The sequence below is a fragment of the Cetorhinus maximus genome, chromosome 6, assembly GCF_964194155.1.
Source record: "Cetorhinus maximus chromosome 6, sCetMax3.hap1.1, whole genome shotgun sequence".
In the NCBI taxonomy this organism is placed as follows: Eukaryota; Metazoa; Chordata; class Chondrichthyes; order Lamniformes; family Cetorhinidae; genus Cetorhinus; species Cetorhinus maximus.
In genome coordinates this window covers 101,845,773-101,865,631 of record NC_135884.1, presented here as the reverse complement: position 1 = coordinate 101,865,631, position 19,859 = coordinate 101,845,773, and the positions used below count along the sequence as shown (strand labels likewise).

The following is a 19,859-nucleotide window of genomic DNA, read 5'->3' as shown; positions in this document are numbered from 1 at the left end:
CAAAATATGACTATCCTATTGATGTTAATTGGGCCACATGAATTACTGCCCTTTTCATGTTTACAAGTGGACAATGTTGGAGTGTAAGTGTAATTATGTCATGTGTAAAATCTACATTGCAGTAAACAATGGAATGGGTTTTACACTGAGGGCAGGCTCCCCATACAGCAGCGTAAATTTCAGGGGTGAACCCACCTTTGCTTAGTCAGCATGCCCCACTTGAATTTTTCAGGCAACAGTCCTTTAATTAGCGAGAGACAGAACTTCTGTTCATCTTCAGGAGGACATCCTGCCTCATAGAGCTGCCTGCCAATCGGAGGCTGGCAGCTCTGCAAGGAGCAGCGGTGGCCACTGCAAGTGCTGCAGGTAGGCCAAAGAAGTGGCATTCAGCAATGGACCTGGTCATTCAGGTAAATCCGAGATCTCACTGGGGCCAGGCTGACAGCGGAGGGGTTGGGGGTGGGGGGGAGGGTGCATGCTGGACAGGGGGGGGTGGAAGGGTGGATGTGAATGGCAAAATTTTGTGGAGGAGCCTCCAGTTAAAACAGGGTGCCTGGGAAGGATGCGCCTCCCCTTTCACTGGCTGGGGGCCTGCAGGGTTAACCCCACTGGGCTACACGTTGGGCACAAGCCTCTCCTGTTGCCATTATATCGAACCTGTGGTGGGATAAAGCCTTTAACTGGGCATTAATTGCTCATTTTAGCGCCTCAATTGGTCCACAGGCAGGTGGACCCTCTCTGGCTGCCTGTAAAATTTTGGAAGAGGCAGGGGCGGGCATACCGGCAGCAGATGGCATGGTGTCCTAAATTATGGGTCCACCTGCCTGCTTTCTCACCGCAGGTGGCATGTAAAATTCAGCCCAATGTTTCAATTAGCAATACCCTGGAAATAATATCGAGATGTTCTTATTCATACTATTTGGATGTGAAAGATTGAAATATTCCAATATTTTCCATCTGTAATTTCTCTGAATTCATTGGCTAATTATCAATCAGTTGGTTGACTCACCTTTCAAAGTACAACACACATTTCTCTGCTACACCATCTTGGAAGGTACCCATACACCCCACCACTTGCTGTTTCACCGTCATAGTGCAATCAATCACAAATGAGGACAAGAAGTGGTCGGACACTAAAGGAAAACAAATACAATGATTAAAACCATGGATATAACTGCACAATGCATGTCCTTTTTTTAAAGAAAACAGGATTCCACCTAGAATCTAGCCTGATTGGCAGCCTTGGTTCCCTGTTGGGAGGGGAACACTCTCGAGGAAGCTGCAGCCCCAGGAGCAGGTAGGTACAGCATTAATGAGTGCAATGTGGTTATGGATCTTGGGGAGGAGGATGTGTCGAGCCCCCAATTCCAGAAGGGGTCTGATCCCGAGGGATTTCCAATTGGGCTTTGGATGGGCTGGGACCAATGGTAGAATGTCAAAGATGAAGGTAAGCTCTGTGGGGCTGGGGGAAAGCATTCCTGCTCTCCCTTGCCTACAAGCAGTGCTGGACTTATAGTGCTTAACCATATAGCAGTTCTCATTTCCCTTTAGCTGCCTGATCTCCCGTGGCCTGGGAAACCCAGCTGGCCAGGGTTATGCCTGGAATACAAATTAAATGTGAGGCCAGCATCCTCAGGATAATTCTTCATTGGCCTATCCAGCCCCTGGGAGAGGGTGGTTGCTCATGTCCGTACCCTGCTTCTCTCAAAGCGAGAATTCTCTGCCTGGAAGCAAGTTGGAATCGGAGGTTGGATTTTTAAAAACGTTTACATCCCACATGGTTGAACTTAATCCCTATGGGGAGAATTTTTTGTCCCGCGGGCGGGCGGGCACATGTCCACCCTGAATGGGAGTAAAATAGTGCATCCGACGTCATCATGCACTCATGCGATATTTTGTTCGACGAGCGAGCACAGGAGCCAGAGCAGCACCCACTGTTAATTAAGCGGTCAATTACGACCCTTCACAGTCCAATTGACTGCGATTTTTCCTTGCCATGCGATTTTCCGCTCGTCGCACGGGAAAAACAGACAGGCAGCCAGCCGATATTTTCACAAACCTCATCCAAGGGTAGGATAAAAAGGGTCAGCAGCATTGCCAGTGTGCGTAGTGAGGAGTTTTGGAGATAGTTTGCTGCTGGTTGCTTATTTGAACTTGACAGCTTCATCTCTGTTCTGAGCTTCATTCTTAGCATGTCCAGACATCCCTTCAAATCTCCTTGGTGTCTCCAAGGCCCCTGGAGGATTTTGACTCTGTGGACCCTTCCAGGCATCAGACAGTATTCTGTTACCCTGGTAATGGGGATTGTGGCCTCTGCTGGAGGCACCTCCTCTGAGGAGGAAGAGCGGGGCAGAAGGGAGAGGAGGCCACGTGTCCCTATGCAGCTTTCAGGGGAGAGACCTGTGGGAGAAAAGGCACAGGCACAAGGGGCGCAGGGCCAGCAGGAAGTCCAAGGTGGAATGAGTCACAGAAGATGCCACCATCCTGCTGCCAGGGTTTACAGGTGGTGATGCAGCTACCTCAACATGTCCAAGGTGCAATGCCGAAGGAGGATCCGCCTCTCAAGGGAGACTATGACCTCCATTTGCCAGATGATTGGGTCCGAGATCAGCTCTGAATGTGTAGGTGGGACACCCCATTCCAGTGGCTCTGAAGGTCACAGCGGCTCTCAACTTCTATGCTTCTGGCTCTTTCCAGGGCTCAGTGGGGGATCTGTGTGGAGTCTCCCAATCAGCTGTCCACAGTTGTGTCAAGCCGCTAACAGAAGTTCTGTTCGGGCCAGTACTGACATTTATTCTTTACCGGACGGACGAGGCCAGCCAGGCTGAGCGACCCAGAGGCTTTGCAGCAATTGCTGGGTTCTCCAGCATCCAGGGTGCCATTGACTGCACACATGTGGCCATCAAGGCTCCAGCGGGTCAGCCAGGTGCCTTCATCAACAGGAAGGGCTTTCCACTCCATGAACATGCAGATAGTGTGTGACCACAGGATGCAGATTCTGCAAGTCTGTGCAAGGTACCCTGGCAGCTCCCATGATGTGTACATCCTCATACATTCTGAGGTTCCGAGGTTCTTCAGTGCTCCAGCCCAATTGGATGGATGGTTGCTGGGTGACAAGGGCTATTCATTGAAGAAACTGCTCATGACGCCTCTCTGCCACCCAAGAACAGAGGCAGAGAATTGTTACAATATGAGTCATACCTCCACAAGGGCTATGGTAGAGAGGACCATAGGTTTTCTCAAGATGCGCTTCCAATGCCTGGACCATTCAGGGGGAGCACTACAATACCCCCGAGAGCAGTTTCACTGATAGTGGTTGCATGCTATCCACAATCTGGCACAGGAGGAAGAGGATCTTGACGCAGGTCCACAAACCACAGCAGATGAGTCCAGTAGTGAGTCAGACAAGGAGCACGGTGAGGAGAATGCTGAGGGCATGGAGCCAGACCTCGGTAACCTCCAGGGAGGCAGGGACACCAGGAACATCTTGATCCAACGCTCCTTCAGCCATGCTAACAAAGATCAGCTTCAAACACATGCCAGGGCCACCACCTCCATCCCAGATGTCTGAAAGGACCCTTTCATTTGAACACAAAGAACACTCAGTGCCTGTGCAATAAAGTTCAGAGCCACTTGCGGCCAGCATTACAAACTGGCATACTCTGCGCCAATAAAATTAAGAGGTGAAACATGCAAAAACAAAATTTATCTCATTTTGAGAAATCCAAACTATTTACATAAAATTCTTTGGTCTTCATTCCCGGACCTATATAAATAAATAAACATAAAGGAACATAAAATCCCCCATGACCTGCCCCTCTTGTGCTCATGGTGCCTTTAACTTACACTTCCAAGTGTTATGTTTTGGTGCTCCCCCTTCACTGGCACCGGCATTGGAGACAGCCTGCTGTCTTGTTGGCCTTGATAACCTTGGTGGTTGTCCTCTGGCCAGTGGAGCTTGTGCTGGCCCCACATGGGAGGGAGCAGCCAGTGCCATGGCTGGCATCTCCCCAGTCACCGCAGCCCCATCAGATGCCACGATCACTGGCGGAGGAGCAGAGGAGCTGCTGCCGTCATCCAGAGTGCCCTGAGAGGAGCCTACAGAGACGACAGACAGCTCATGTACCAATGTGAGTTGCTCTGAACCTCCCCGCGCACCTTTGATGGATGGGCACCTTGTTGGGATACTGGGTGCCTCATCGATCTCCCACAGACACTAACCACCTGAGGTCATTGCCTGTGTGAAGGCTTGCAGGTCTGAACGCAACCCCAGTAACCCCTTATTCTGTCCCTGGAGCTGCCTCTCCATGAGAGTCGCCACTCTCTCAATGGAGGAGGCAGTGCACTCGACCATGATGGTCAACGCAGCGCTCAAGCTCCGCATGGTCTCCTCCACAACGGAGACCATGGCATGCACACCTTCATGGATCTCTGCCAGATTCTCCTGCACAACTCGCTGGACATCCAGCATCTGCCAGCTAATGGACGACTCCAGAGGCCCATCATCAGCCTTCAACTGAGCATCGTCCTGGTCCCCAGCAGTCCTCCTACTGCCGGCGCCCTGGGCACTCTCTCCCTCCGCCTGCACCTCATGCGATTGTGAAGTGCCCTCACCAACATGCACCAAAAAACTAGCTGCTGGTCTAATGCCCACTGAGGTGCTGGTATCTGTGCTGGTCCTCTGCCTTCAGGGATGGCCCTTTGGGGTCCAGAGATCAAGTGTCTGTTGGCTAAAAGGGAGAACAAGGACATGTCATTAGTTAAAGCCATCACACTGTGACTGTGCATGCCAGGTACCCTGGTGAGACAATGGAGATCTGCATCATGGTGCCATCATCTTCCAATGATCAATGGAGACGCCAGGTTGGAGGCTCACATCAATGAGGAGACTGCACTAGAATGGTTGCTCTAGCCAAAAGTCTCATCTCTGTGCACTGCGCTCTTATCTTCGTCTGGCACCCCCACCTCTCCACACCCAGTTGCACGTGGGGTGTGCTGGCTCTTGAGCTCCAGGGCGTCTTGCTCTACCTTGAGAGGATTAGGAAGCCAGCAGGGCCTCCGACAGTCTGCAACCTTTCTATTTTGTCATGGGCTGTCTTCTCCTGAAACAACAGAGGACCATTGATTAGTCCACTCTGTACTGCAGCTCCATTGCAGCCTGGCCAACTCCAGTTGAGGAACACATGGCAGGCACATTCAAGTCATGGGCCTCGAGCTACAATGCGCTCAGTCCAAGCAGCCAGGGCTCACCCCTTGGCCAGCTCCGGTGTGATTGACAGTTGGCACTCAGACTCTAGCACCTCTGAGGTTCATGGGGGATGGCCAGACCTTACACATCTGCGCACTGACCCACGCCAACATGGTACTCAACCTTTCTAAGTGCAGGAGGTCATTGAAGCGCTTACCCATGTGCGCCACACCACATCATGGCTGCTCACCATTGATGCCACCTCTTCCCATGCCCTCTTGGTGAGGTGTGGTGGTCTCCTCTTCCTATCCCTGGGGACAAGGGTGCCCCTCCTGGCAGCCACCTCCTCCAGGAGAACGGCGAGGCACTCAGCAAGAAAACTGGGCCGGGTGGGGGGGTGCCGACTGCCCACCCGATCTGCTATTTTGCCTGCTGTGTCCAGCTGCACTTGGGTCCATCGTGAAGGTTCAGGGGACGTCCTTCATGGCAGGCTTCCAGGGGCTGTTTGGGCAGCTTTTAAACCGGGCCACCATTGGACCCGGTGGCCAACAGGCCCCAGCCCCCGCGCGACCCTTCCCAGCCAGTGCGGAGCCACATTTCACATTAGATGGGCCTTAATTGGCCTGACAGTGTGAAATTGCGGTCGGAGCCCGATTGCGGGCAGTGATCTTTTTCACAGCCGTTCCTGGGCCTGCCCGCCTCGCCTGCCCAACGAAGGGAAAATCCTGCTGCATTTGTGGCTTGACACAAAATTATTGACTCAATGCCAAACAGATCAATGGCCAAAGTCTAATTTTACAAAATATGTTTTATAACCTAGCTCTATGACTCACTGCTCTATTTTGGAAATATTATTATTCATTTCTCTATTAATTGGATTTTCAAAAAGGATGTCACAATGGTAGAATGGCTTCTGATATGAATGTTAAGGACAATCTGTGCAGAAAATGTCAAGACCATCATGTTGAAAACGAATCTGGTAATTTTACATTTCAACACCAGGTTACTGCATAATTTATTGGCCATTTAATTTCTATGAAACAATCTGTTTCTTTTTTGTTCCAAGAAGGAAACAATGATAAAGTTAATTTAAAATCGGCCTGTCTCCAAATTTAATACTTTAGTGCTTACGAGAAATGAGTCCAATTGGAGTCTTCCCTGTCCATTTATCAAGCTACCTAAACCCAATTTTGCTGATCAATTTGACTTTTTTCAGTGCAACACCATTCTATAAAATATCAGCAAATTGCAATATTTTCAAAAACATTTTGTTTACTTAACATGAGAATTAGCTACCCTCATGGGTAGAACAATAAAAATCACATGTACAATGATGTTACTTTAAAAAGAATACCTCTGTATTACTGCCAGCATGTTAAATGGCTATTACTAGATTATTGCTTCCCAGACCAAATTAAAAATGAGCTAGTTCACCACTTTAACTCTTACTCTGTTAAACAAATTTCACTTAGTTGAAAAAGTAAGTGTGATGCCCAGCTGTCTGAAGGTTAAATTAGGAACTTCCCTGTTGATTGAGTGCAGACACCAATTGACCTCAGCACCCTGGATTCAGCGGAGGGATAAGAAAAGTTAGCCAAAATCCTGATCACTCTCCAGTACCTCTTGCTGGAAAGTGTACATTGCCAAACATTAAATGAAAACGGGATGCCTCCCATGATCAATTAACTCATACATGAGGACTGTTTGCATCAGCTTGAATCCTGAAATGAGTCAATGGCTGCAGCAAAAGAACGTAGAAAAATAGGTTAAAAAATGGCAATGAAAAAATAATTAAGATTAGCAAAATGACGGAAAACAGGGTAGCTCAGATTTTTAATTCTGAATCTTGACAGCAGTTACATATTGTCCTGTGTTGTGTGCTGCATGTATAATCCTACCTGCAATTAGTGCATCCTTTGGCCAACGGCTAAACCAGTCCATGGTACACCCAGAAATCAGTGCTGGGAATTTCAAAGCTCGATTGCGGAACTTTTCTCCAACTGGTGAGAAACAAAGCACTACATGTAGGTTTTGCCGCACCCGGCTCATGAAGTAATCATACAGGTTCTCATTGGTTGGAGGTCTCCTTTGAAATTCCTGCTTCATTACAAGAGTGAGATCGTTGTTAACTTCGTCCATTTCATCTCGAGTAAACAAGTTTGAAACCTATATAAAAAAATACAATTAAAAACAACTTGCCATGCCAACTAAGCTAAAAGCTACTGCGGATGCTGGAAATCCAAAACAAAAACAGAATTACCTGGAAAAACTCAGCAGGTCTGGCAGCATCGGTGGAGAAGAAATCAGTTAACGTTTCGAGTCTTCATGACCCTTCGGCAATGCTGCCAGACCTGCTGAGTTTTTCCAGGTAATTCTGTTTTTGTTTTGCCATGCCAACTCTCTGCAGGAAGTTCACCCATGCAAGGCATCCATTGGTTTTAAAGCCTGCAGCAAGCTCACCAGTGAGGTAGGCTACACTGAGTTTATAGCAAGGTTATTGCTTGGACAGAAAACTTATGCCATCTTTATTGTATTTATATATTTAAGGAGAATAGAGAAATGCAAATTTCAACATGTTAGATTGGCTATTTTCATTCATCTGCCTAATGGAAACAAAATCACTTGTTGATTCAAAGCCTGCATCTCCATCTGGTAAAAACATACATACAGTCCACTTGCCAAAACAGGCGAATTCATATGGTATGTTCCAGGAACCAATGTACAAAGTACATTGCTACAATTCCTTGGTCCTGCTATTAATTATGTAGATATTGGGTACTCTGGATCATAAGGAACATAAGGTCCACATGCTGAGAGCTGGCGTGAACTCTACTGAGGCCTTTTGAAAAGACACAAATTCCTTGATCAGGGAACCTCATGTTGTGGGCCACTCTGTCTTACACAGTAGATTCGAGAAGGTACTGCTGATGTACCCTTGTAGGTACTGATGACCCGCCCTGACTATGCAACTGACTGTGTCCTCACAATTGGCGATGGAGTCAATAGCTAAGACAGATGGGAATTCTGGTCAGACAGTCTTGCACTAGCAAAGTGGCCCTGGCTGAAATCCAGGCTAACAATTGTAACACCAGTAAAGCATCGAACATAAAGGCTTATTGTTTACAAAGTCAGTTACAGAACTCTCACCATACGCATAATCATTAAAGGTTCACTTTTGGAACCTTGAATTGCTCATAGTTTTATAAGTTCTTTGCTGCATTATGTGTAAAACATATTCAATAAATTTGCCAAAGCCAATGTTTTCAAGGAACAAGAGCTTTCATGGAATATTTTTCAGTAATTCCATATTTATAAAATACTCACAGTGTACAACAATTCAAGTCCCAATTTTTCTCATCACATAAATTGTGATATTCAAGATTTGTGCAGTGATATCTTAACATCTAAATTTTCGGTATATAGAGGTGAGATCATTGCAAGGCTGTACCTCACTCAAGGAATTTACATAATTGGCAGTGTTGGTGTAACATGGAGCAATTTGCAACATTTTAGGACTACAGGTTCTGTTACATCCTGCAATAGCATCACTGCCATTTGATACCTCATTCAGCACATACTGTCTTTTGTTGTAGGAGGAAGATTTACTTTTGAGCTTCTATCTCTTTTCACTTCTTGTAACCAAATGTTTCATCACGTAGATTTGAACCATGCAACAAGTCTTTTGTAAAGATATTTAAATCCCTTCAAGGCTTTGATGATCCTTATCTTTGTAACCACCTCCAGCATACAGCTTGCCCCTCTCCTCCACCAGAATTCGCTGATACTCTGATTCTGGTTTCTTGTGCATACCCCCACTTTATAACTATTGTTATTATGACAAAATTTAAAATATATTTTAACATATTTAACATATATGTTATTATTGTAAAATTTGGATGTGCATTGGATGCACCGTTTAATTGGTGTTACAGATACTGTTTTGCCTCCAAAATGGCATCTGCAGTGCGTGTACACATTTCTGGTGTTGGCCATGCTACAGGCTATTTTGGTGAGGGCATGAGGGTCTGCCGGAAGTGTCTATTGCAAGTATGCAAAGTAGGCAGATTGCGACATCAATCAGCGCGTAATGTTGATTTGCTGCCAGCGCTAGTACTTTGGAGCTCAGTTAATGCCCTCTCTTAACCTCACATAGCTGAACACCAGGGCTGTTTAAAGGGATCATCAACCAGTTTCAGGTTGGTTGCTAAACGATTTGCTGTGACTGCGGAAGAGTTTAGTGGTTTCCAAAGCTGTTTAATTTGGTGAAGTCCATACAGAGTGGTGTGCTCTAACCTTCACTAGCAAGGACAGGAATAAAACTGTAGCATTTTTCAATAGGGCAGAAAATAATAACATAGGCACCTACTTTGAAAATACACTGGGAATGTTAATGACAACACCATACCTCTCCAGAGGAGAGAACATTGTTCAGGTACTCCAGAAAAGCTTCATCCTTGATATCATTGTCTGTAAAAATAAAGGTCACTCCATTTCCCTCCTGTCCAGCTGTTCTGTACAGAAACTTCAGATCCTCCAGAAAGTTTGAGGCACTGTATGACCTAAATATGTATAAATAAAGTTACATATAGATAGCTCCAGTACTTATTCTCTCGTGCTTCAGTGCTTTCTATTGTCTACTATATACATAAAAAAACATACAAATAAATGTATTGCAGACTAACCCTCCCGCCTCCATTCATTTCTGGTAAAATGTTATTTTCTTAATCATTCAGTCTGGTTTATTAAGCAGATTACATTATAATGAAGACAAATTTCTGAGTACAGACTGCAGCTAAGAATATTGCTGCAAGGATTTCAGAAGTGACAAACCTATTGCATGCCCAAAGCCGGTTCTGAAACAAGAGGTCATCTTATGACACTCTGTTAAGTTCTTGAACTTAAATTAATTTAAACAGGTACAAATACAACACAAAGTGCAAACTGAAAACCAAAAGGAAAATCTATCCTACACCCTCTAACTTCCCATTGGTGGAAATGGCACCTCAATGTTGTAGCAGAGTCACATTCACTACAACATGAATGCATGACCCTACAACAAAGCAAAGTTCACTTTTAACAACCTTTTGCATGGGCAATGGCCAGGATGTCATGGGGCTACAGGCCATGCAATATCACCTCACAGATTAGCAATAGAAATTATAATTGTTAGTTGATGGGATTTCGCCAGATGCAATAAAAGCAAATTTCTTACATTTGTTGGCTTTTCAACCAGTTGTAATGATTATTGATTATTGATTAATGATTATTTTAGTCCAAAAGTAGAAATATATATTATATAGTTCACCCATGCAATATATGCTTATCAGATGTAAAGTTTGCTATTATGTCGTGACATGCTGCTCATCCCAAGTAATATTAATACTGCAGTTGTGAGTTTACCTTGTGAGTGTGACTTGGAATGTCTGGTATCCAGCAATAAATGAAGTGAGTCTTGTAAGGCTCTGTTTGCCTGACCCACCCACACCAACAAGCAAAGCATTACCTCGAGGAGTTCTGATGATACGGGATATCTGTAAGTGAATCCCAAGACTAAGGTTAAAATAATAATCTTATCACCAAAAAAAATTGAAGAAGTGTAGGTAAGAGTGTCTGAGTGGTGGATGAATATCCATTACAAAATATTAAAATACGATTTACAAATACAAACAGCAAGCTATAATATTATGTCACACTATAAAATTCATTTAGTTTTCACTGTGTGGATTGTCATTAGTGTTAATTCCAGCTGTGCAAAATTCTGTTTTTTACTGTACACTCTCCTCCCCGCCCCCGATACATTTAGAAAAATGATTGAGGTTCAATTTGGCTCAATGTTGGAGGCATGTCTTTGGCTGCCCCAGCCCCACTATCTGGAATTGCCTCCCTAAACCCCGCTGTTGCTCCATTCCTCTTTCCTCCTTTAAGACCTTCCTTGAAGCCCACCTCTTCAACGAAAAAATTGGTCACCCACACCAACCCCATCTTCTTAGCTCAGCATCCATTGCAAGATAAAATTATGGTCAGGATTTTCCAGTCAGCGAGTGGGGATGGGCCCAACACGCCAGCATGTAAAATGACGCGCGATGACATCGGGCGTGCGTCCCGACATCATCGCCCTGTCTCGCGATGTTTCATTTGGCGGGCGCGCGCCAGAGTTGGCTGCGAACCTGCCAAAATTAATAGGCCTATTGAGGCCATTAATGAAGTAATTAATTTCAGGTTTACGCTGCCCATCCAGCTTTACGGTTCGCGGGCAGGCAAAAATGCCAAGCGGCCTTTACGTATTTTTAGGAAACCTCATCCACAAGCGGAGTGAGGTTTCCTAAAGCCTTTAAGAATTAAATAAAAAGTTCTTCTGAAAAATAAAAACATGTCCCATCTCATGTGACACAGTCATATGAGGGGACATGTTTCATTGAATTTTTATTATATTCATTTATTGTTTTCAAAAGCACTTCAACCTCTCTGAGGCAGCTCCATGCCTCAGGGAGATTGAAGCACTCTTGCGTGCGCACACGCGAAAGAGTGGTGGACCCGACTCTCCCTCCTCTCCCCGCCCGCACAGGTAGCGCTGAGCATTACCGCTTGCATATTACGCTGGGCAGGTCTTAACTGGCCCGCCCGCATAAAATGGCGGCGCGGAGCCGATCACGGGCAGCTTGTTTTCTATGTTAAAGATATTGTACAAATGTAACTTGCTGAATTCAAAATTGCGCTGAAACAATACTGGCACCCTACTTTAAGAAGAATGTCAAGGCATGGAGAAGCAGCAGGAGAGATTCAGAAAAATAAAGTCAAGGCGAGAGGCTTGAGTTATGAGACCATAGAAACTGGGGTTCTTTCCATTAGAGAAAAGGTCAAAAGGAGATCTGACAGAGGTGAAAAATTTGACAAAGTATGCTGGATCCCAAATATAACTTGGAACCCTGGTGGCCTTATAAGGAACAGAACCTCTGTCTCTGTACTCAGTCATACCAGTTGAGACTCCATAACCTGGACTTCCCTCTTCCCTAGTCCATAAGGGGCCTGGTTTAAGACTGGAGGCCAACATGTCAAGGGAGATGAGGTATATCAGTCTCCAGAAGAGTGTAAATAAACCCATCTTGGGTGGAGGGGCAGTGGAAGGTTCCAGGTTAGAGTTGCAGCCTGACTCCACCAGAGATGAGGTCAAACATTTTTTTAAATGTTAGAATTGCCTCCCCCTTACACACAAGGAGTTGATAAAGGACTCCATGGAGTGCAGCGAAGGCGTAGCATAATTTCTTGGCTTCAATGGCAATGTGCCAGAGAATCTCCTGACCCATGCAAATGATACACCCCCTCCACTGACCCTGCAAACTCTGGTGGAGTAGACCTTGGAGGTCAGTAAGTACATTACAAAGATGGCATCAAACAGCAACAGCCTATCAAAACCTGAAACAAAAAAAACAGATTTAAAGGATAAGAGAAATGACAAGATAAACATTTTTTAATGGTTTTGACTGAGAATAAATGTTGGCCGGTGCACTTGGAAACTCCTATACTCTTCTATGAATAGTATCATTGGATCTTTTATGTCCACCTGAGAGGATGCATGAGGCCTCAGTTTAACCTCAAAGGTCGCACTTTCAACACTGCACTGCACTGAAATGTCAATCTAGGTTATTCTAGTCTCTGGAGTGGGGCTTGAGCCCACAATTTTCTCACTTAGAGGAGTGAGCCAAGGTTGACACTAAAAATCAATGTTCCAACCAACTCTAGTTCTCTACTTCCAAAATTGTCATAGGTTTTGGTAATTCACTATAAATAAATATCAATCCAAACTCACATTTAAAACACAAACACAGAATTCACAAATATGAAGTTCGGACTGAATAATGTGAAGGAAATAAATTAATCCTACCCCACCTTGACTAGGTGAATCATTGCATCTTCAAAGAAGACCAAGTCCAAGTGCCCGCCTCGTACAGTCTCATTGTAAAGGAACATGAACAGGTTCAGCCTCCCTTTCAACATATCCAAAGATTCTATGGCCTCATACACTTTGGGCATCTCATATTCTGTATCCTCTGGTTCCTCCCCTGGAAATGGCAAGATAAAGAACAAACCCATTCTGTATGTTTTAACAAGCTATATATAGCATTTGCATATTGGGCATACCCAAAGAAAGAGAAAGGTTAGATATTCCTCCCTTAATATTTGAATACTAAAATTAAAAAAGCAACCGAGCATAGAAAATGTTAGCAGTATAACTAATCATATTCTATGATTGCAAGTTTCTCTGAACAAAATCCCAAAGACTGCTGGCAACAGTCTGAGGCGAATTTTTGAGATATAAAAGTAAGATGCAAAACAAAAGAGAGCACTAACACATCTGCACCATGTTTACTTAAGGTCAAAAGAAAATAGAAGGGAGTTTTCTAAAACAAAAAGATAAGAGATGGTTAATCTCTGAAGAGCAATTGTAGGTTTTTTAGATTGTTAACAGGTCTAGAAAAATGACAGTCTCTCTGGACCAGCTTTGTAAATTCTCAGCTCCAAAAGCCATGATGCTGAACTAAATATTAATGCCACAGCAGTAAATTTGCTCAAACGACCTGGGTAAAGGCCAAGAATACAAACAAGAGAAAAAGATAATCAAATGACGCATGCACTTCAGGCTGCTGCCACATAAGCCCTGGTGACCAGCCTGCAACAATATTGACAGAGCTTTCGGCAGCTGACTGCCCTTCCTACCCTCTTCTCCAGAAAAGTGCAAGGTCAAAAGAAGTACCTAAATGAAGAGAAAATGGGGGAAAAAAATCAAGATGCATGGTCTCACTGCAAAGTTAAGTGACTCAAAAATAAAGAAAAATTATATTTTCAAAATCAATTATAAGAGTCATAGGCTGGGATTTTCCATGCCCGTTGGCGTTGGGTGTGTTCGGTGTTGTGAGCGGACAATATGGCGCGATCGGTTTCACGACGGTGTGAAACCAGTTCGCGATCATCCGCTCGGCCTGCCAATGGCAGGCTGCGTTCTCCGCTGTCGGACATTGGGAACTTCATTGTAATACATCAACATATCATTATTAGGCCTGCCCGCCAGAATCATTCCCCCCACCGGTGGATTGTCCGCCCATGTTGGCAGGGAAACACGCCGATGTGTTTCACAACAGCACATAAGCAACGTGCACCTGACAGGCTGTAGTTCACTCGGGACTTCAAGGGTGGGCAGGCGTGCGCCCAACCCGATCAGGCATAAAATGGTGCGCGATGATGTCAGGCGAACGTCCTGTCGTCATCACGCACTTGCGCAATATTTCGGCCGGCAGGCACGCGCAAGAGTCAACAGTGTGCCAACCGACAATTAAAAGGCCTATTAAGGCCTTTAAAGTATTAATTAAGAGAGACTTTTCGCTGCCCATTCAACCTTACAGGTGGGTGAATCGGCCAGGCTGCCTTTGCATTTTTGAGGAAACCTCATCCACGGGGCGGGATGAGGTTTCAACATTAATTTTTTAAAAATGTTTTGATATAATTTTTATTATACGTTCATGTAAGCGAGTCCTATGTGGGGCCATTTTTTCAGATTTTCCAAATCTTTATTTTTGATTTTAAAATTCTTCAGCTCCTTGAGGCAGCTCTCTGTCTTCAGGGAGCTTCCATTCCATGCTCCCCCGCACCTGCACAGATTTCTGTGCTTGCCCTCCTCTCGTCCCCACCCTGGCAGCACTGAACCTTTTAGAGCACATTTCACACTGGCTGGCCATTATTGGCTAGTCAGCGTGAAATCGCAGTGAGGGGCCGATCGCGGGCAGCAGACCATTTCCCGGCCACTCCCGGGCCCTACCGCTGCGCCCGCCCAACAACCCGAAAATCCTGCCCCAAGGTTTGTTTGCCTACCTTGCTTTGGTCAGCACTCACAGTCATCAGCGCCAGGCTTCACAGACAGCACCACATCACTTTTAGGGGGGCTCACGGCAGGTCTCTGCCTACCAGATCAGCCATATGTGGGTGGCTTTTCAATTGCTGCAGGGCTAGGGCTAGGGCTTGCTTGGTGAAGGAGGAGAAGTGGCCTCAGGCAAGGGAGGAGGCTACAGGGCGAGGACTGTACTGGGGAAGGAGGGTATCCCAGGGTGTGTGTGTGGGGATACATGTTGATCTGTGCAAGTGGCCTCAAGATGGTGAGGGCTGAGGAGGCAGTCTCCAGAGGAGATGAGGCCAGATGGACATGTGACGGTATGTGTGAATGAGAATGGGTGGTGATGTCGTTTGAGCTAGCAGTGAGTGAGATGCCAATGAATCTGTGATGGGCTTGCGTGTGTGAGTTTAGAGTGATGAGATGGTTGCCATACCCTAGCTACATGGACGAAATCATTCACCCTCTATCTGCATTGGATGGCCAACCTCTTCTGTGCAGCATTGGCGCTGATCACCACTGCCATCGCCTCCCAAGCCTGGTTGGTCACGCTGCTGTTGTTTTACCCGCCTGCTACCACACAGTGTAAATCTAGGATGATCCCGCCCATAATTCTTTTGACAAATATGGTCAATTACATGAGCTCAAAATTCAGATACCCACACTCGATATTCTGAGTGTGTGATGCATTCTGTGTAATAATAATGTCCTAACCTGTGGCCTCGGGTGGGTCACGCAAGAAATCTACAAAGAGGTCTTCATTCTCCACACTGATAACTCTCTTCTTATCTTCCTCAAGTTCTTCAGCAGCAATACGGATTAACGTTATATCAAACCATTCATAGTCTTCAGAGTTTGTAAAGCGATCGGCCACCACTCGTGTACATTCATGTCTCCAGAGCTTCAGAAGAATCTATTTAAAACAGTGTTTGCAATAAAGTCAGGTTTAATATTGGAATACTTTACATTTATTGCCAATTATAACCACACTGGTTTCAGTATTTTCTTTGTCAAACAATCACACCACCATAGTAATAATTACAGGTCAATATGTATGAGCAGCCCTTAGATTAAGAATGTGGCAAGACCATCAGACTGATTCATAGTCAAATGCTACCAGAGCAGAGAGAAGCAGTGACCACTATTCGAGAAATCACAAGCTCACGGTGCTTAATTTTCCATTGGCCAAATCCCAATCAGCTCTAGCACTTACCGGTTGGAGCTCTGAATTTGTACACTCACTAACCCACAATTTCCCCCTATTCATTTTAATAGACAGTAAATATGTGATCTAGCAAGCACGCAGCAAAAAGTTCCGGCCACTGAATTAAAGGTGCAGCATTTACTAATGTTCTTTTATAGCTATCAGGAAATATCACAGAAACTCTATCTATTTAAGCGAACCTATCAATAAATTCATCTTTTCTCCGAAAGTACTTTGATTAACACAGTTTTAGATTACTACTAGAGAGATTTAAGGAGAGTAAATGCAATAGGACATTTGAAGTGGCTGCTATGTATACACTCCAAACGCCAGAAGTTAAGTATGGATAGTTACACCAATAAAGGGTTCAACTATTTTTTAAATGAGCCAGGGGTTTTGTCTCCAATTATCTATCATTCCATGAGTTAAAAGAGAGAGGAGCTCACATTTATATAGTAGTTTTCAGATTCTCAGGATGTCCAAACTGCTTCACAAGGAAACTGCTTAGAAAATAAACATTGGTCTCTTGCAGGCAGAGACAGGAGAAATTATAATGGGAGATAAGAAAATGACAAAGACTTTAAATGAATACTTTGGTCCAGATGTTTGCCAAATTGGAAAGACTCTGGAGGCATATAAAAATGGTAGGCAGGACCCAATTCTAGGATTCTTGCTGCTCCATTCCTGACACCCCCAATTTTTGCTGGTGCAAGATAAGGGCTTGGGTAGTGAACCCACACCCTGCACTTCTGACCTGGCTGGCTCCATTGCAGGGGTAGTCATCTCCTAGCCTTTGTAACTTTCATAGAGTTGGGCCAGCTTCTCCATGACTCATGGTTCATGGCCCCTCAGAGGAGTCGTGAACCATAGGCCAGGATTTTATGGCACTGCCATGGCATGTCTTCCCCCGGTGGATACAGCGAGCCATTTAAATCTCCATTCAGTTCAGCTGGACTGTAATATCCCACCAGGTGGGAGGAGCCATAAAATCCTGGCTATATTCTGGATTTGAGAATTTTTTTGAAAGGCAAGCTCAAAAGGTATTACTCATGCCCTCATTCCCCTTCCATGTCCCCATTCCCCTCCAAGCCAACTTTTATGCACCCCAGCCATTTCCCATTGCCCGTTAATGCCAATTCATTCCTCTTCCACGTTTATTCACCCAGTATGGACTATGTGCATATGACTAGGAGCCATATAATAACAATGACGTGTAGAACAACTGAGAGAAAAAAACATCCATTCATAAATCTTCTTTGGAAAAAAAACTACAGTTTCTACAACCCTGTGTCAATCAGATAGCTCATTAAACTATCAATAACAGAGGCGTCAAACATTTCACGCCACTTAATCTTGTCCAAATAAACATTGAGACGTTGACAAGAGATCATAGAAAGAACAGCTTATTATAACCACTTAAAATGTCAATCAAGCAAAGTTAACAATTTACTTCAGTTGTCAAAACACAATCACCTGCTGAGCTAATGCTTTTATTGATCTGGGATCACAGCTGAGCCTCATTATGCATGAATTCCCAGACACTTGAAGTGGGCCTTCTAACCAACCAAATATGACACTTGCCCACCCCTATAGCCACATTGCTCTGCCAGCCAGCCCGACTCCATCATGTACCCACCACCTCCCGCCCGCCACCACCCACCCCCAACCTCGGGCAAAAATTGTGTGTTTCGGGGCACTTTTTACTGAGGTGGTTCCAGCAAGTCTGGAAATTTCCCACCTCGAGCTACCTGCCTCAGTAGCCAAAATCGGGCATTCGTGATAGAGGGCCCAAAAAACATTCCGGAAGTAGTGGGAAACCAAGGCCAGGATTTTTGGGTTGCTGGGGGATGGGAGTGGCAGAGAACAGGCCCACGATCGCGCCCACCCATCCCCCACTCCCAAACCCCCCCCCCCCCACCCCCCACCCCACCCCCACCCCAACCGCGATTTCCCACTGGCTGGCCAATTAATGGCCAGCCAGTGTGAGAGGTGCGCTGAGAAGCTCAGTGCTGCTGGGGTGGGGGCAGGAGGAGTGAGAGAGCAAAAGTCTGCGCATGTGCGGGGGTGTGAGCACTGAAAGTTTCCTGAAGGCAGGGAGCTGCCTCTGGGAGCTGAACAATTTTAAAATCAAAAATATTTTTAAAATCTGAAAAAAATGTCCTGACATGGGACTCACTCACAATAACACATACAGAATAAAAATTCTGCCCAAAAATTTATATTTATTTTTTATTTAATTGTGGAAACCTCATCCTGCCTATGAATGAGGTTTGCTAAAAAATGAAAAGGCTGCCTGGCTGATTCACTCACCTGCCAACTGTATGGTTGGACAGGCAGTGAAAAATATGTTTACATTAATTGATTAAGGGCCTTAATAGGCCTCTTAATTGTCACGGGCACACTGCCAACTCTCACATGCGCCTGCCAACTGAAATATCGCATGAGTGTGCGATGACATTGGTCTGCGCGCCCGCCCAGGAGATAAAATCCTGCCCTAAGAGTCTAATAAGCATGGGCAATTAAACAAAATTAGTATTAGTAAAGAATTTCATTCGTGGGAAAATAAATGGGACTAAATCCTAACAAATTCCCTGGGCCTGATGGCTCACATCCTAGGGTTTTAAAAGATGTGGCTACAAAGTTAGCCACAATATTGGTTTTGATCTTTCCAGAATTCCCTAGATTCTAAAATGATTCCCCCCTAGATTAAAAGATATCAAACATAGTCTGACTATTCAAGAAAGGAGGGAGAGAGAAAACAGGGAGCTATAAACCAATTAACCTGACATCAGTCGGAGGAAAATGCCTACAATCTATTACTAGATCATGGTAGCAGGTCACTTAAAAATATTGTTTGACAAATCTGTTTCAGATTTTTGAGCATTTAACTAGCAGGGTAGATGGGGAGCTGGGGGATACAGTGGACGGAGCAAATTTGGATTTTCAAAATACATTCAATAAGGTGCCACAGAAGATGATATGACACAATTAAGGCTCATGGGATTAAGGGCAATAAATTATCACGGATTGAGAATTGATTAACAGACAAAAAAGGAGTCGGAACAAATGTGTCAAATTCAGGTTGACAAACTATAACTAGTGGAGTACAGTTTTGGCCTTAAATGAGGTGACCATGTATAATGTATCCAAGTTTGCTGACAATGCAAAGCCAGGTGGGAAAGTAAGCTATGAGGAGAATACAAAGAGGCTGCAAAGGAATATAGACAGATTAAGCGAGTGGGCAACAATGCGGCAACTGGAATATAATGTAGAGAAATATGAAGTCATCAACTTTGGTAGAAGAAATAGAAAAGTGGAATTTTTTTAAATGGTGAGAGACTGGGAAATGTTGATGTTCAAAGAGGCTTGTCCTTGCACCTGAATCACAGAAAGCTAACTTGCAGGTACAGCAAGCAATTAGGAAAGCAAATGATATGTTAGCCTTTATTATAAAGCAAAGTATAAGAGGAAAGAAGTCTTCATGCAATGATATAGCTCCTTGGTGAAACCACCCCTGGAGTGTCGTATACATTTTTGGTGTCCTTACCTAAGAAAGGGTATATTTGCCTTAAAGGAAGTGCAAAGAA

The 19,859-nt window shown here is 44.8% G+C and overlaps 1 protein-coding gene across 1 annotated transcript in view; it reads right to left on the bottom strand.

Annotated features, from left to right (window-relative positions):
- LOC144682303 (dynein axonemal heavy chain 5-like) overlaps nt 1-19,859 on the bottom strand; it is a 319,205-nt gene that overhangs the window by 98,027 nt on the left and 201,319 nt on the right. The window contains exons 51-56 of the mRNA XM_078544778.1: nt 15,783-15,981; nt 13,076-13,248; nt 10,589-10,719; nt 9,594-9,747; nt 7,087-7,354; nt 1,010-1,133 (exon numbers count right to left, since the gene is read on the bottom strand). Of these exons, the coding sequence (XP_078400904.1) occupies nt 1,010-1,133; nt 7,087-7,354; nt 9,594-9,747; nt 10,589-10,719; nt 13,076-13,248; nt 15,783-15,981 (1,049 nt within the window). The remainder of the gene's footprint in view (nt 1-1,009; nt 1,134-7,086; nt 7,355-9,593; nt 9,748-10,588; nt 10,720-13,075; nt 13,249-15,782; nt 15,982-19,859) is intronic.